The sequence below is a fragment of the Martes martes genome, assembly GCF_963455335.1.
Source record: "Martes martes genome assembly, chromosome: 1".
Classification (NCBI taxonomy): domain Eukaryota; kingdom Metazoa; phylum Chordata; class Mammalia; order Carnivora; family Mustelidae; genus Martes; species Martes martes.
This window is the reverse complement of record NC_137888.1, coordinates 98,072,907-98,091,332: the sequence shown is the minus strand read 5'-3', so window position 1 is coordinate 98,091,332 and position 18,426 is coordinate 98,072,907. Positions and strand designations below refer to the sequence as shown.

Genomic DNA, 18,426 nt, shown 5'->3' with positions numbered 1-18,426 from the left:
AGAGGTTTGGATTGCAGTATATTAATTTTTGTTTTAATTCGGGAGTTTTTTTGCTCCTTTTAGAAGTAGAAACTTTAAAATATGAAAGGGATACATAATTATGAAGCTAATGTATATGTTTATCATAAAAAAGTAATAGAGAATGTATATAATGATCAGCATTATAAAGATTTTTTACATGAGCCAGGTCTTCAATCCTCTTCTGGAAATTTTACATTGTGTAGATTATAAAACTGTATTCATACATAGATTCTTTTGTGCAAGTGGCCGCTACAAAAAATATTTTAAAAGCATTATGGTAATTCTTAATCACTAGTTATTTTTTCATAGTCTAAAGAAATCAGAGGCATTGCTGATAGAATTAATGACAAGAGAAACAATGGTGGGATTTTAGCTCCATTCAGACCACCCACACCTCCCTAAAAGAAATAGTACAACCCGAACAAAGTACTTATTATACCAATCAAACTCTGAACATGAGGTGCTATTAGTACTTATACAGCTAACTTTAATTAAAACACCATGAAAATTGTATAATGAAATCACTTTATTCTAAAGTGTGCTTCTTTGCAGGGGGAGAGGGAGAGAGGTTAGATTTCAAACTCTTAAAAGTCTTTTTTTAAAATTTTTTTAAAGATTTTATTTATTTATTTGACAGAGAGAGATCACAAGTAGGCAGAGAGGCAGGCAGAGAGAGAAGGAGAAGCAGGCTCCCTTCTGAGCAGAGAGCCTGATGCAGGGCTGGATCCCAGGACCCTGGGATCATGACGTGAGCCAAAGGCAGAGGCTTAACCCACTGAGCCACCCAGGCACCCCGATTTTTTTTTTTTTTTTAAGATTGTATTCATTTACTTGAGAGAGAAAGAATGTGAGCAGGGGGAGGGGCATGGGAAAAGTCAGAATTCCCGCTGAGCAGGGAGCCCAATCTGGGGCTCTATCCCAAGACCCTGGGATCACATCCTGAGGCAAAGGCAGATGTTTAACTAACTGAGCCACCCAGGTGCCCCTCAAGCTCTTAAAATTCTTTAAATCAAATTGCATATATGGAATAGATAACTAGAAACCTGATCACAGAGTATCTGGGAAGTGTGTTTTTTAATAGTTCTAATGTCTTTGCTTGTCTAAGTGTAAACTAGTTCTAAGATCTTTCAAAAGCAAAGTTTTGGAAGCTTATGTGTTTGAAAAGTACTTTTAATGGATTGCTTGCTTTGTTTATTCTTGGCTCAAGGCAGAAGCATCTTGACATTTACATTGCCATTTTCCTGCCTTCAAGGATGCTAACAAAAGATTGTCTTGGCTTAGATTAGCTTGAAATTGTCGTCTGAACTTCTTCCAGGCCATTCCAACTATCTCAGAAAGGAATTCCTTTTTTATGAACGTGCTCCCACAGTTTTTATAAGAGCACAAAGCCAGAGACTGCCCCCTCCCCACCCTGCGCCGCCAACAGGTATAAGCAGATATACACACTGTCCTTCAACTTACAAAGAGGTTTGTGTTCCCAAACCTCCTGATTAAGGCCATTGTTTAGAACTCACATGTATCCCCCAAAGAAATAATATTATAAATGTAGGTGCTTCCCTGGCACCCACAGACTATGTAACCCTGATACAGCTAAAATACCACATATTTAGAAAGAACAAGAGAACAATATTATGGTATAACCAGTAGTTTTGTTTTAAGCATAATAATCAGCCTTTAATTTATTCCAAATGATGGTGCTTGAGGATGTTCACTTTCCTAGAGTTCCATTTCTGCCAAGCAGCTAGCATTCAACATTGGCTCATGCTTGTTTCCTTCTCAGTTCCCCACACCCTCAAATCAAAACCACTGCATTGGGCTCAGTTGGTTAAGTGTCTGACCCTTGGTTTTGGCTCAGGTCAGGATCTCAGGGTCTTGAGATCCAGCACCCCCCACCTCCACACTCAGCAGGGAGTCTGTTTGGAGATTTTCTCCCTTTGCCCCATACCACCCTCTCTCTCTCTCAAACAAAAGTAATTTAAAAAATTACTGCAATATGGATACAATGAGAGGATTACTGAATCCTTTCCCCAAAGCCACACCAAATTTCTGATCCTTTGGTAAAATCATCTTCTAATCCTAAATAATCAGTTAATAGTACAGCAATGCATATGTCTATCTGTCTGTGTGTCTGTATGTATATTTCATAATGGGGAGGGAAGGAAAACCTTATTAGCTTCTGCTGTTTAAATGCTGACTCTAAATATGTAGAGACTAAACATGGGATCCTACCCAGATAACCTCTCCCAGTATAATAACGTGAGTCCATGGTGCTGTATTGCACACTCATACATTGCAGCTGTCTAGTAATAGAAAATCTTTGCCAATCGCATTTTTGCTGAGAGCAGTTTTAACATTCCATGGTTTCCTATTTGTACATTGAAAGTTTAAAATCAAAGATCTTTCTATGTCTGTGCAACTTAGTGCAGTCACTTAAAGGAGATAGCAGCAGTTAGTGCTTTCCTGTTTTTAAGACTACTGATTTATTGATTTTATTGATTTATTTTAAAGATTTTCTTTCTTTATTTAAGAGAGAGTGAGAGTGTGACAGTCCAAGCCGGGGTAGAAGAGGGAGAGGAAGAAGCAGGCTCCTCTCTGAGCAGGGAGCCAAATGCGGGGCTCAATCCCAGGACCCTGGGATCATGGCCTGAGCTGAAAGCAAACTCTTAACTGACTGAGCCACCCAGGCACTCCTATTTTTAAGACTATTTATCCTGATATAGGAGCAAGTGAAGAAAGGAGGTACAGAGAGAACAGTAGCCTTAAGAACTCATGCCCTTTAAGGATTCTAAAAATTTGTGACAAGGCCAAACGTTTTAGGGAACTTTTCTAAAATAAGCTAGGAAGAATGCATATTCTATAAGATATTAAATTTCAAGCATCAAATGCCTTGTGCCCAAATCTAAAAAGTCATTCAAACTTCAAAACTTCAAAACTTAAAAGGGAGAATCTGCCCCCAAAGACTATGCTGCTCGTAATAGTGTTTCCCGAACACATACAAAAATGTGGTTTGATAGAAGGCTTTCGTACTGGAGAAGGTTTGTCCTTTAGTGTGTCCACATTTATTTTGGAAGCTAACACATTTTAAATATTATACTTATTCTTTTTTAAAACTGCATGTTTAATTCTATCACTTCCCAAACTTTTTATTTTCTGTGGGATCTTGTAATTCCTCAATACATAAGCTTTTAGCGAATGTTTAAGAGAAAGGAATGTATGATAAAAAATGAGAGAAAAATTTCACTGTATTAATCCTGGGGAAAGAGAAGTATGTTACTGAATTTTTAAATATTTTTCCTTTGGATAAAAGAGATATGAGGAAGAAGTTTTGGGATCCAGAATATTATCAAAGTCAGAAGTAAAAACAACAGAATGGAATAAAAGTTACTTCTTTGGGTAATATTTATATAGAATTCTAGAGCTTATAAATGATATTCTCACATTTTGTCCTCATTTCATCTAGTGTTATCCCAGTATTTTATATAAATTTATCTTAATATGAATAGACCTTCGAGTTTTTCTGTTTTTTTGAGAAACTGAGTTTCAGAGTTACTATTTAGCTTGCTCTAGGCCATGCAAATTTTCCTACTCAAACCCACACTTATTTTATAAATCCCAAATCTTTTTATAAATTCCAAACAATATCATTGTTGCATGATGGTTTTAGTTCTGAAAGCTATTCTGTGAACGAGTGTGCTGTTGACAGTAAAAGGCAATATTAAAGTATATTATATGGCAAAAAAAGAAGGGCAATTCAATAGAGAAAGGATAGTCTTTTCAACAATTAGTACTGGAACTACTAGACATCCACATGCAAAAATAATGTAACTGGATATAGACCTTGCACTATTCACAAAAATTAACTCAAAATGGATCATTGACCTTGTATAAAATGTAAAACTATGAAACTCCTAGAACACAACATATGAGAAAATCTGGGTGACCTTGGGTTTGATGATGAACTCTTAGATTCAACAATAAAAGCACAATGTATTTAGAGAAAAAATTTGATAAGTTGGATTTCATTAAAACTTCTGCTTCATAAAAGAGACTGATGAGAGAACAAAAAGACCACAGTCTGGGAGAAAACACTGCAATATACATATTCAATAAAAGACTCCCATCCAAAATATAAGAAGAGCCTTTAAAACTGAACAACAAGAAAACCAAAACTTAAGAAGAGTCAAAGACACTTCACCAAAGAAGATACATAGATGGAAAATAAGCATATGGAAAAATTCTCAATATCATAGTTCATTAGAGAACTGCAATCAAAATAATGAGATACCAATACTCATCTATTGGAATGGCTAAAACCCAGAATACCAACAACAAATGCCAGCGAGGATATGGAGCAACCAAAAGTTTGATTCATTGCTTGACGGACTGCAAAATGGTACAACCACTTTGGGAAACAGTTTGGCAGTTTCTTATAAAGCTAAACACGGGCTAATCCAGCAGTTGTGGTCTTTGGTACTTACCAAAATCAGTTAAAAGTGTACATCTACACAAAGACCTGCACACGAATATATATGCCAGCTTTTGTTGTAGTTGCCAAAGTTGAAAGAAACCAAGTGCCCTTTAAGAGGTGAATAGATAAGCAAACTGTGGTATATCCATACAATGAAACATTGTTCAGTGATAAAAATAAATTAATATAAAAAAGACTTAATCACATTGCTAATTGAGGAAGCCAATCTGAAAAGGTTACACACTGTATGATCAAATGATAGTACATTCTGGAAAAGGAAAAACTGGAGACATGAAAAAGGCCAGTGGTTGCTGGAGGCTCAGGCAGGAAGGAGGAGAGATAGAGGCGAACATAGATTTTTAGGGTGTGGAACTATTCTGTATGACAAAGTAATGGTGGACACATATCATTGTACACTTATCAAAACCCAGAGAATGTAAAATACAAAGAGAAATCCTAACATAAACTATGAACTGTACTAATATATTAATGGTACTATTAATAGTACTAATATATTAATGTTGGTTCATCAACTGTAACACACTATACATCAAATGTACCACACTATAGCAAGGATAATAGGAATAATAGGGAAACTGTGCTTTGTGGGTGGGGGAACTGTGTGTGTGTGTGTGTGTGTGTGTGTGTGTGTGTGAGAGAGAGAGAGAGAGAGAGAGAGGTTATATGAAAACTGTACTTTCTGCTCAATTCTTCTCTAAACTTAAAACTGCTCTAAAAAAGACTTTCTTTCTTTCTTCCCTTTAAAAAATATATATATTGTAGTAGAGAATGAATAGGTTCACTGGGTCAGACTGCTTACTCTGCCTTTGCAGAATGATAACTAAAGGGAGTTGAAAAGAATCCAACAACAAAACAGATGCCACAAGCCCCCATCTCCAGACAATGCCAGTTCCCAGGAGTAGTAGAGCAGTACATATCGGAGTCATAGTAAAGGAAGAGAAGAGATGAAAGAGTCAGAATTTTTAAGAAAATGCAATGAGTCAAATTTTACATAGTGGGATTTTGACAGTAGTAATATTTTTGAGAAGCTTTGTAGTCTCTAACCTACTTTTCCTTACATGGTCCCTGATCATATACATTGTTTCATCTGCTCCCACTGCCTACTAATCTCAGTATCTCTGGAACACTTTGTAGCTTTTCATTATATCATGGCAATCAGCCACTGTATTGTTTCTTGTTCTCCTCCCACAAGATTAGAAGAATTCCCTGATTATAGAGGTGAGGCTTAATACTGTGAGTGCCCACTGAATCAGATTCTTAGAGCTAAAAAGGAGTTTAGAAATTATCATTATCAACAAATGATCATATAATCACCCTAAGACCCAGCGACACCAAGTGCCTTAACTAAGTGGCTGGAGACATGGACAGAAAGGAGGTGCTTGCCACTACTCACCCCTGCTTCGTCTGCCCAGGCCCAGGGGAATCCTAAAAGACAACCTGAAATAAGAGTCTCAAAGCCACTAAATCCATAATTCAGTAATTCTTCCTTAGTATTGTCTCCCCAATCAGCCCTTTGCTCTTCATTACTGACCCTGATATGCTCAGTCAGGTTCTCAGCACACCAAGCAGTTCTCACAATGAGTCTCCCCAAAGATTTCTGTTCTCTTCCAGCTCTAGGGCACCCAATCTGGAGCATGAGCTAAATCTTCCTAATGATGCAGAATTCTCCATGGCTTCTTTTGTGTAAGAAATGAAGTTCAAACCTCTCCACAGAGAATTTAAACTACTCCACAATTTGATTCCTTCATAATTCTCCTTAACTATGATCCTAATATCCATCCAAACTATTCCACTTCTTGTTCTTTACTCCCCAAATGATGCACAACCTCTCTTTTGTGTCTTTCTTCACATCATCTTCTCCTGGAAGTACTTCCTTTCTTAGACAGTTTGGGAGACTATAACAGACTATTACAGACTTGGTGGCTTATAAACAACCCAAATTTATTTTTCACAATTCTGGAGGATGAAAGGTGTAAGATCAAAGTCCTGACAGATTTGGCATTTGGTGAGGGTCCATTTCCTGGCCCACAGACATCTCGTCTTCACAAGACAGGAAATGGCAAAGGACAGCTCTGGAGTCTCTTTTATAACGGCACTAATCCTACTCATGAGGAAAGGTAGAGACTCCCAAAGGTCCCACCACTGAATATCATCCAACTAAGGATCACACTTCAACATACAAGTTTTGGGGGAAGAAAATAATTCAGTCTATAGCACTCCCTAATTTAATGAACATCCTACCATTCCCTTAAGCCCAGGTAAATATCCCTCATCCCCTAAAAAACCATTTTTAACCATCACAGGATAATAATTTCTCTCTTCACTGAATCCCAACAATACTTCTTGCCTGTGTATTCATTAGGAAATTTCATAAGTATTCTTCAAATTTTTTTATTCATGATTTATATCATTTACATCTTAAACTCCTTAAATGTAGGGATCTTATATTGCCAGTTTCCATCAATATGCATGCACAGAGCAGTGTCCAATGAGGGTTTATTTATGAGAAAACACATTTTATATGCAACATTGTAGGATTTCAAAATTTTTGAATCTTCTGATGCTGAATTATGAAGAAAATTTCTTCACATGTTCCAAAAATAATGTTTCGGTGTTTAGCAACACTTTGGTTGAGGCAGTATCCTTTGGGACATGATCCAAATTCTAAATGAAATATTTAGTTTTATACAATGAACTTCTGTCAACAACTTTCTTGAAAAGCAAATTACTTTTGACTTCCTCCTTGTATATTTGATGAGAATTGTCATAACACCATCAGGTTGAAGAGTGAGATTCTTACATGAATAACATCTCTAAAGGTTATTTAATGTTAGAAAAAATGAATCTTGTTCACCAAATGTTCTTTTATACAATGTAACTAACAATTTTATCTTTACTCCATATGGTTATCATTATAATCAATTTTTCCATTTTCTTTAACTGCATATGATCTTGTCACACCCATTTTTGTACTTTGAACATTTCTTCCCCGATAAAGTTTAGAAGAACTTAAAAGAATTGGGAGTAGAAATTCTACTGTAATTTTGATATTTCTGCTTCAAGAATATTTAAAAATATGAATTCTCTACTAAGAGAAAACATGAAGTAGGATGACTTGTTATATATTTCAGGAATGAAGTAAAAATTCAGATCAACTTATCTTGGGATAAAGGTCAGTCAGATAAATCAAAATGAAGTGATCTGTTTGCATTTATCTATTTAAATCTATTTGCTGTTGGCATATATATGAATTAATAGGGTCAAAGAGAATAATGGCAAACGTGTATTTCTTCAATAATTGTAGCAATAGTTAAAGTAATGCCAAAATATTGAACCATAAGCTTTCAATTCTAAAATCTGTTATGAGTTAGAACATTATCATAATCAACACTTTGAAGTTTGCACACTGGGATACAAGTTATACTGTAATCATATCACTAACAGGAAAAAGAATCACTTTCTTAATCACTGTTAACTCAGGAAAAAATCAATATTTCCTTGTGCACTCAAAATGTATGATAAATAAATATTATTGAAGTGGTAATGCAAAGTTCTCTGGACATATACCTCAGACCAGAGGCATCTTCTCTATCTAAAGTAAGTGCCAAGGAAGGCAAATGGTGAAACTATTTACTATATCATAATATATAAAACTATATTCTTAATGTATAATTTTTATTAATTTTTGAATTTTTCATAAATTAGAAGTGAGGAAAATTTTTATATTCTAAAAATATAATTTACCTATTCTGATTAAAACTTCTTAATAATGCTGAATTTAATAATGTGGCTTAATTGTTTCTTTAGCTGTTATTAGATCTACCATACACTTTACTTTACTTAGTTACCTTGTTTATTCTGTTTCTCCATCCCCACATCTGTAATATAACCTTATCAGAGCAGGTGTTATTAATTTGAGGCAATGTCTATGTTTGTGGCGCTTACCACAGTGTCTTAAAAATATCTATTGTAATAAATTAACATTTTCCAAAGTCTTATAATGCAAGTCAAAGTGTTAGAAGAAATGATATAAGGATTTTAAATGAGAATTTGAGTTTAAAATCATAATAGAAAATCACCAAATATCAGAACTAAGAAAGATTTTTTATTTTAAACAGGTCTCATTCTACTATCTCATTTTTTAAATGTAGAAGTTAAGATACAGAGAGATCAAGTGTTTTGTCAGATCACAGGATGTTGGTACTAAAGGCCACCTGAAACCTCATACAGTCCAAATATTTAGAGCTACTTAGCCTTTGTTTGAAAACATGTAGTGACAGTGAGTTCACTACTCTATAAAAGCATCATATCTACTCTTTTAAGAACACTACTTGTCAGAGAATTTTTTCTTATATGTAATGAAATGTGTATTCCTATGCTTCAATTCTTTTTTTTTTTAATTTTTTCTTTCTTCTTCTGCTTCTTCTTTTTTAAGATTTCATTTATGTAACAGAGAGAAACACAGCGAGAGAGGGAACACAAGCAGAGGGAATGGGAGAAGGAGAAGCAGGCTTCCTGCCGAGCAGGGAGCCCAATGTGGGGCTCAAATCCAGGACCCTGGGATCATGACCTGAGCCAAAGGCAGCTGCTTAACGACTGAGCTACCCAGGGACCCCTCTCTCTTCTTTTTTAATATTGTTTATGCACCACATGCAGTGCTCCATGCAATACATGCCCTCCTTAATACCTATCACCAGACTTACTCCTCCTCCCACCCCCTCCCTTCCCAAACCCTCAGTTTCTCAGAGTTCACAATCTCTCATGGTTCATCTGCCCCTCCGATTTCCCCCAATTCACTTTTCCTTTCCTTCTCCTAATGTTCTCCATGTTATTCCTTATGATCCACAAGTAAGTGAAACCATATGATAATTGACTTTCCCTGCTTGACTTATTTCACTCAGCATAATCTCCGCCAGACCCATCCATGTTGATAACAAAAGTTGGGTATTCATCCTTTCTGATGGAAGTGTAATATTCCACTGTATACATGAACTATATCTTCTTTATTCATTTGTTTGTTGAAGGGCATCTTGGCTCTTTCCACAGTTTGGTGATTGTGGCCATTGTTGCTATGAACGTTGGGGTACATATGGCCCTTCTTTCACTGAATCTGTATCTTTGGGGTAAATATTCAGTAGTGCAATTGCAGGGTCATAGTAGCTCTATTTTTAATTTCTTAAGGAATCTCCACACTGTTTTCCAAAGTGGCTGCACCAACTTGCATTCCCACCAATAGTGTAAGAGGGTTCCCCTTTCTCTACATCCTCTCCAACACTTGTTGTTTCTTGTCTTGTTAATTTTGGCCATTCTAACTGGTGTAAAGTGGTATCTCAATGTGGTTTTGATTTGAATTTCCCTGATGACTGATGGCGGTGAATGTTTTTTCATGTGTCTGTTAGCCATTTGTATGTCTTCTTTGGAGAAGTGTCTGTTCATGTCTTCTGCCCATTTTTTGACGTGATTATCTGTTTTTTGGGTGTTGAGTTTGAGGAGTTCTTTATATATCTTGGATATCAGCCCTTTGTCTGTAGTGTCATTTGTGAATATCTTCTCCCATCCCATAGGTTGCCTCTTTGTTTTGTTGACTGTTTCCTTTGCTCTGCAGAAGTTTTTTATTTTGATGAAGTCCCAAAAGTTCATTTTTGCTTTTGTTTCCTTTGCCTTTGGAGACATGTCTTGAAAGAAGTTGCTGTGGCAGATGTTGAAGAGATTACTGCCTATGTTCTCCTTTAGAATTTTGATAGATTCCTGCCTCACATTGAGGTCTTTTATCCATTTTGAGTTAACCTTTCTGTATCGTGTAAGAGAATAGTCAAGTTTCATTCTTCTATACATAGTTGTCCAATTTTCCCAGCACCATTTATTGAAGAGACTATCTTTTTTTCCACTGGACATTTTTTCGTGTTTTGTTGAAGATTATTTGACCATAGAGTTGCAGGTCCATATCTGGACTCTCTACTCTCTTCCACCAGTCTATGTGTCTCTTTTTGTGCCAATACCATGCTGTCTGGTTGATCACAGCTTTGTAGGAAAGTTTGAAATCAGGCAACATGATGCCCCCAGCTTTTTCTTTTTCAACATTTCCTTAGCAATTCAGGGTCTTTTCTGGTTCCATACAAATTTCAGGATTGTTTGTTCCAGCACTTCGAAAAATGTCAGTGGAATTTTGATTGGGATTTTTGATCCATGCTTCAATTATTTAGTCCTAGTTGTGTCCTTAGGTCAAGCACAGTATGTTTAGCCCAGAGTATTTTTAATGTTGTATGTTATATATGTACACACACAAACACACACACATAAAGTGATGTAGTGCAAAAGTCTAAATTTGAGGTCCTTTATGAATGAGAGTTCTGGGCCAAATAGTTTCCTGCCTCATTATTTGTTCAATACCTCTTTGCCTCCTTCCTTTTTTTTCACATTCTCACATGCATACACATACATGAGATATAAACACACACATATATTAAATTGTTATACACATATACACATTATATATGCATCTATTACATAGAAAGTCGTGTGTACTTATATTTTGTGTCTTGTAGAAAAATAAAAAACTTAAATAAGAATATGTAAAATATATTAGAATCTTTCAAACTCCATTTTCCCTCTTTAATGTCTACTATATCAGAAACTATAAAATAAAAACCATGTTATACTCCTCTCATCCTCTAAAAACCAAAATTGAATCCCCCTTCCATATCAAAATGGGTTTATTAAAATATTAAAATTGTTAAAATATTTCTAGGAATCACTCTCTTATGACCCTCCAACTAATATTTTTAATCTCTTGGCCATTTCCAGATTCATCTAAATCCCACTCTCCCCAGAATATTAAACTTATTTAGCTCTATCTCGACAGGTAGCCTCTAGAACTAAATGCAATACTCTAGATGTGGTCTTACTATGAAGAATAGTGTAGGCTTGTTTTTTGATTCATTCAAGAAAGTATTTTTCCCAATGCAACCTATAATTCCATTTGGTTTTCCCATAGCCATGTCATGTCTGACTCATATTGAGCTTAATGTCAAATAAAATTCTTAGTCATTTTCTATATGATATTGCCGAGCCAATTTCCTTTATTCTATACTCATGCAATTGAAATTTCCTTTGGGTAAGAGAATGGTCCTCAAAGTGTACATATAATAATTACTCATATAACTACACATAATATCTACATTAAAAATAGTGTCATTTTCACAGAAGGTACACATTCTGAAAGTTAAACATAAAAATTCAATTGAAGGGCATAAACAAATAAAGGTTGAGACACATATCCTACCTATAAAAACCTGGTGGCACTTGCTGTACCAGGAAGTTTTTCTCCATGTCTTGGAGAATGTCATTCAGCATTCGTACACGGATGGGAATTCTTTCCTTGGGATCATTAGCAGGACGCATCTCATCTGACTGAAAGAGTTCAGCACTCTCCCGCAGGCGTGAGGCCAGAGCTAGCTGTTGAGTGTTGGGTTGATCACCTGGTGGAGATAAATGAGTCCATCTCAGAAGAGACATCCTCAAAGGAGCAAAATAATCATTCTGTAATCATGATGTCAAAAAGGAACATCAGTTAAAATTTTATAATTAAATTTATAATTTATAGTTAAATTGTAATATTAATCCCACCAAAAATATTCTAAATATTATATTCTGCTAAGAGTATTATATTTACTGCTACCACTACTACTAGTAATAATAATTACTACTACTACTACTAATACTAGTAAATAGGTACTGACTGAGAGACTGCTATGTTCCAGACACTGTATTGAGCGCTTTAAGTATTTATCTTATTTAATATTCACCAAAGTTTGCATTGTCATGTCTATTTCAGAGCATCTGAGAATTAATTAAGACAAGCAAATTGTACTAGGTCATCAAGCAAATAAATGTCAGGCCAAAATTAGAAGCCTGATCTTTCTGACTCAAAAATTCATGCTTTTCATGACATATCCTATATTTCTCTGTGAAAAAAAAAAAAAAGATTGTAAAAGAAGTTATCTTCTCTTCTGAGAGCATGAGAAATGTTACTCTGTTGTGATATGTCCATGAGCTCCTTTGTTTTATTCAAAATTTCGTGTAATTTGAAGCTGAAATATATCTTTGACTTGAAAGTACACTGAAAACTATCCTATGTAATGTTTGCATTGCTTGGTTTTGCTTTTGGGATGATTTTTGTTTGTTATGCTTTGTTCCTATTTGTATAACTTACTGGAAGTCATTTTGATATGAATGGTGGCAGCAAAAACAGGGCATTCCTTTGACTAAGAGTAAGGCAGCATTAGTACAGTGATAATGGCCACCAGAAACTGTAGCCAGACCACCTGAGTTCAAATCCCTGCTACACCACTTAGTAGCTGTGTGATGCTGGACAAATTACTGAGCTTCAGTATCCTAATTTATAAAATGAATAAGATAATAGCATCTGCTTCATAGATTATGAGGGCTGAATGATGAATATTTTATAAAGTGTTACAAAAAGTATTCCCTACAGTTAGGCAGTTTCCAGCTGATGTGACTTACCACCTTGTTTAAAAAGCAATCCTTTGTTATACCATGAGAGGGGCATTCCCTCATCATCTTCTTCCCAATATTCCCCACCATTTGAGTCATTCTCTGGGTGAGACAACAGTTGGTGGTGCTGTTCTCAGAAAATTAGGTACAACTGACTCCAGCAAGGTCAGAAACTCAATACAGAGAACTATGTCATGTTGAGGTGATGAAATGAACAGGGGCCTGATGGCTGTCCCGGCAGCCAGCCTAAACGGGCTGTCCTGAGAGCATGACATTGATATAAGCAAATGGAGAGAGGAGGAGGCCATTTGGGACCTTTGGCTGGGGAAGTCTCAAGCAAAAGGGAAAGATCACAAAGGGACTCTTTCCAAGTGAAGTGCAAGGGTTACCGGATCCTCAAACGCCTGGTCTTTGTGAAAATGCAGATTCGCAGACCTGCTGAATCTCTCTAGGCATAGAGCCCAGGAATCTCCATGCTACCCAGATTTTTACCCACATTTTAAAGTTTAAGAAGCACTGTAGAGAACTGAGGAGCTAAGGAAAGATTATCTGGGTTAGAATTATAGCTGATGTGTAGAATATGTCTTCATAGAATTACCAACCTCTACCTAAACATTTATTGTCTTTCCCCTTCATCTGATGGGGACTATTTCACATTATTCACTATTTCACTTTCTTCAGAAGCCCGCACAATTCTGATACTCAATAATTGTTTACTAAATAAACAAAAGAGACTTAATAAAGTATTTTCAGGAAAAAATCCAATAACCAAAGAAAACTGTGCAGACATAAGTGGTTTTCATGAGAACTATAAAGAGATTGCCACATTTGTATGCTTTCTGTTCACTGATATTAACAATATGAATTGTTCATAGGAGTTCACAGGTTTTGGCATTTCGATGTTTTCAAAGTACATTCTATATTCATTAATTATCTTGTTTGATATCATAACAAAACCTGAGGTTGCGAGAGGAGAAATTTTTGCTCGTTGAGGAAATTCAGCACTCTGTTATTTAAACAGTTATAATGATAACGCCATTTTATGAAGTTATGGTTTATTTTAAATTGTGATGGTTCACTGAAGTTAATATATAGGGACCTTATAGGAAATACCATTGTACAAGGAAAAAATAAGACAAAAAAGGCACATTTGAATTATACTGGAATAGAAAGACTGAACAACAGAAAAAAACAAGTTTGACATCTTAGAGTCTTCCATTTAAGAAAGAAAAATCTGTTCTGATCTAACACACACTACAGAATTGAAGACATTACTACTGAATCGAGTGAGACAAATTGTACCATTCTACTTTATTTAGCTTTAAATGAATTTATCTTTCATGGTGGTGAGGATATAGAGAACTGACAGCTTTAAGAACTGTCTTGTTCCAGAAAGGACCCTGATAGTGAACACTTGCCATCTACACAATCCCCTATGTATTACTTCCAGGGTATAAGCTTACAAATTGAAAAGTAGCTTTACTTTCAACGTTCTCTTAATCATTTGTATACATAACTGATGTTCCAAAGATTCCTAATAGCATTTTAATGCCAATTAGAACTTATTTGTCCATTTAAATAAGACCCAGAAACTAACATCACTGACTCTATGTAAGCTGTGACCCTAAATGATTTTTCCCCCATGATACTGAATCCCTGTTAGAATGTCAGCTCTGTGAAGGAAGAGATTATTGTCTGTTTTGTTTACGGCCATTTCCTCAGACTAACACTATGCCTGGCATATCACTGAATCATCTACTTTGATCGTACATTATAGTATCTGCAATATTTTTATCCTTATCTGCCTTGTCTATCTCCTTTCCTTGACTGAAAAGAACCCCACAAGGTCATCAAATATGTTTTATCTCTTTGTATCTCTAGATGCTAGCACAATATCTAAGACATGATAGTCATTTACTAAAAATTGTGTTGAGTAAATTTCGAATTATAAGATAATATTTTGAGATATTATACTAAATAATGCCTACAAAATCACTTAGGGAAATGTTTGGCATATAATAAGGTCAACTAATTTTGCTAAAATTTAATAATAATTGCAAAGGAAAAGAAAAAATAAGAAAAGAAGCTATTTTAGGGTAATGATAAGCCAAACTAAACTAAATTGAATTAAAATATGGCCTGCCAATAATCAATAAAAAGAATATATAAAACTTCATTTAAGTCACAGTGAATGTCAGAGAATGGAGGACTAATTGAGGCTCCTAACAGTTCAGGTTTAATAAGCAGTAAGTCCATTGACCAAAGAAAATGAACTGGGAGTTAGAGATTTCTCTCAGTGAGAGTTAATACAATTATCTTGAAGTTATATGCACACAGAGTCTAAAGACCCAGGTCTTGGTATCAAAAAACATGTAAGAGCTCCATCTACTTAATTACTATCAATGTAGTTTTGAATAGATTACTTAATATTATTGTCCTTTAACGTCCTTGGGGAAAACACAGAGAATAGTCATTTCAATCTCTAAGCATAGAAATCACCATATAAATGGAAGTTACTATTATCAGAGTACACAAACTAAGTATAAATTACCACCAACTCGTTTTTCAAAGACATGCAAAAAACACCGTAACTAATGATTTTTTCTTAGAGATGTTACTTTTCACTTCTTCAAATCAGTGCCTCCACTTCCCCATTATTGTATCACACTCTTCCCTGTATACACTTTAATAAAGATTCCCAATTTTATTTTGTGATGAATATGAATCTGGAGCCATTTTTTCTTCCCATGGGCTACATCTCGAACTTCTTAAGAACAAGGAAAGGGATAATATAAAAGTTAAGGAATTAAACAACCAGCCTTCAAAAATGATCCTTTTACATCTTCCCTTCTGGTGAAAAGCCAAAAATTAATAAGTTTTAATTTTTTTTTAAAGATTTTATTTATTTATTTGACAGACAGAGATCACAAGCAGGCAGAGAGGCAGGCAGAAAGAGAGGAAGAAGCAGGCTCCCCACCGAGCAGAGAGCCCAATGCGGGGCGCGGGGCTCCATCCCAGGACCGGGGGATCATGACCTGAGCTGAAGGCAGAGGCTTTAACTCACTGAGCCACCCAGGCACCCATTAATAAGTTTTTATAGCATGGCAGAACATACTGATATGTGATAAATATTAAAAATCAACCTTAATATAATACAAAATAATTAAGACTGCCTAGTAAAATTATCTTGTTATTTAAGAGATTATTGAAATGGACTTCTAAATTTCAAACAGAAACAATGCATTTTTCCTTTGTCTCAAAGTAAAATACAAATGAATTTTCAGTAAGTAACTTATTGAGTCCTATTTTGTGTGGTGTTCTATAAATACTGGGAGGGAGGCAAAGGCAAAGATTAAATCTTCAACCTTAATAAATTCCTAATCTAGCTAGATATAATCCACAAATGGGGAATAAATAAGGATCAAATAAAATAAATGTTCATGAGAAAGACTGAAGAGTTTATTGTGTATAAAAATATCTTAAGTAAATCCAGAGAAGAAGTGAAACTTGAGAGACAGATCATGGAATTGCCTAGAAATCGAGGGCATCTAAAATGGACCTCTTGAAGTTCCGAGACTCTTTCTACATTAAAGCAGTCAAGGATGTTACATCTGTAAACAATAATATTAATTGCTACTAATTAATCCCTTAGTCCTCAGCTTTTTAGAGGCTGAAGTTGTCTTTAACTTCAACCCTTCCATTTTTTTCATTGTGTTATACAAAGAACAGATCTGGATATTATAAGCAGTAGTAATATTAACTGTAGAGGAGAGAAGGAGGGAGGGAGAGAGAGAAGGAGGAATTATGAGTCAGTGGATAGTGAGATAGTATTCAGATTTAAGGAGGCCAGTTCAGAAGCGGCTCTAAAACATACTGAAGGAACCTGTCCCTACTCCTACCTTCTAGTGGGTCATCACATTGCAGTGTTGTCCCCTTCAAGTCATTTGGGAGGCAGTGTGGTGTAGTGGAAAGGGCAGGGGCTTTGCAATCTGATAGAGCTATCTCTATTCAATCCCTAAACCTACTGCTTAAATAGATACATCCAGTGAAAACATAAACACACCCTCCTCCACACCTCACTCACAGTTTCTTAATCTCTAAATTGCTCTTAACAATATCCAGTTCAGCTCATGTGGCTAAAGTAAGATTAAATGTCACAAAGGACATAAGACACTTGGCACATTACTAGGGCATTGTGGAGTGACCCTGAAAGTGCCACGTGTCCTCAGAAAACTTGTTCCTCTTGAGGACCATTGTTACAGAATCCTAAAACAATTTCCAATAGTGGATCAGAAGCTCAAAGGCACTTCATACATGTCCTATCCATCAGGTCTCTAAGACATCTGGGTAAGACTAGTAACTACAGTTCTGTCTGCCCCCACTGAATCTGTATGTTCTTTTCTAACCTGCCAGGACCTGCCCAAACTACCTCTTCTCCCCAGGCACTCCTGAATCTTGATGAGTTTCGTTTTGGCATAAATCCATGTGTTTCAGTCTGTTCTACAACCTTCTAGACAAATGCATAACTGTCTGATTTTAAAGAATGGTTTTACTACTTACCATTGTGGCCTTTCTTCAGAGTTTTATCCTCCAAAAAGTTTTAAATTTCAGTTTATTTCCTCTTTTCTATCTTTTTGTTCTATTTTGTGGCTGTATTTTTTAAGACTCACTCAATTTCATCTTAAATTAAGAGTGAAATGTACTGGTCATACTCTAAAACTACATTTTTATAGCAAACAAACATAGTTTTTTTATTTTAATAGTATTTCACAGAACCTGTTCTTCTATGGATGAGCTTATCACAGTTTTAAAGGTACTAACAATTGCAAAATCATAGCTTAGACTTCACTGATTTATAGTGACAAGGGAAAGTATGATTTATGTTTCACATAACACAGTGGTTAAAAGCAGAACAGAAGATTATTTTGGGGGAAAAATGTATGTTACTTAATGTCATTTTAAAAATATCTTGTGGCATCGCTAAAGAGAAAAAAAGAAATTGCCAATATGATTTCATCCAGGGGAAACAACAGTCCTTTATTATCCTACATTTTCTATTCTTCATGCTGGCTTCTTTAGTATGAATCACAATGAATCATCTCAGCTGGTTATTTGAAGAAGTTAAACAAACAAAAACACAGGTATAGAAAGAAATGTGGGAGCTAGTGCACTGCTGATAGATAATCTAACACTGATTTTACAATACATTGATAAAAGGATATTATTTAAAAGTGCAATATGCCAGAAGACAGTAGATAATTATGTCTAAACTGAATACAGTAGAAATCCCTCTTCCAAAGGCGCCAAAGTGGCATACTTAGAAGAATCAGGTCGGCCACTTCTTAAAAAGTACGCAAGGCATTCTGAAAATTTTCTCACATTCTAAATATTGCCCAAGGATC

At 35.5% G+C, this 18,426-nt stretch overlaps 1 protein-coding gene across 3 annotated transcripts in view; it reads right to left on the bottom strand.

The window, feature by feature from the left end:
• Window positions 1-18,426, bottom strand: part of NAALADL2 (N-acetylated alpha-linked acidic dipeptidase like 2) — a 1,359,315-nt gene that overhangs the window by 38,038 nt on the left and 1,302,851 nt on the right. For all 3 annotated transcript variants that reach the window (XM_080802354.1, XM_080802355.1, XM_080802353.1), the window contains one exon: window positions 11,793-11,988. In XM_080802354.1, coding sequence (XP_080658480.1) covers window positions 11,793-11,988 — 196 coding nt within the window. The remainder of the gene's footprint in view (window positions 1-11,792; window positions 11,989-18,426) is intronic.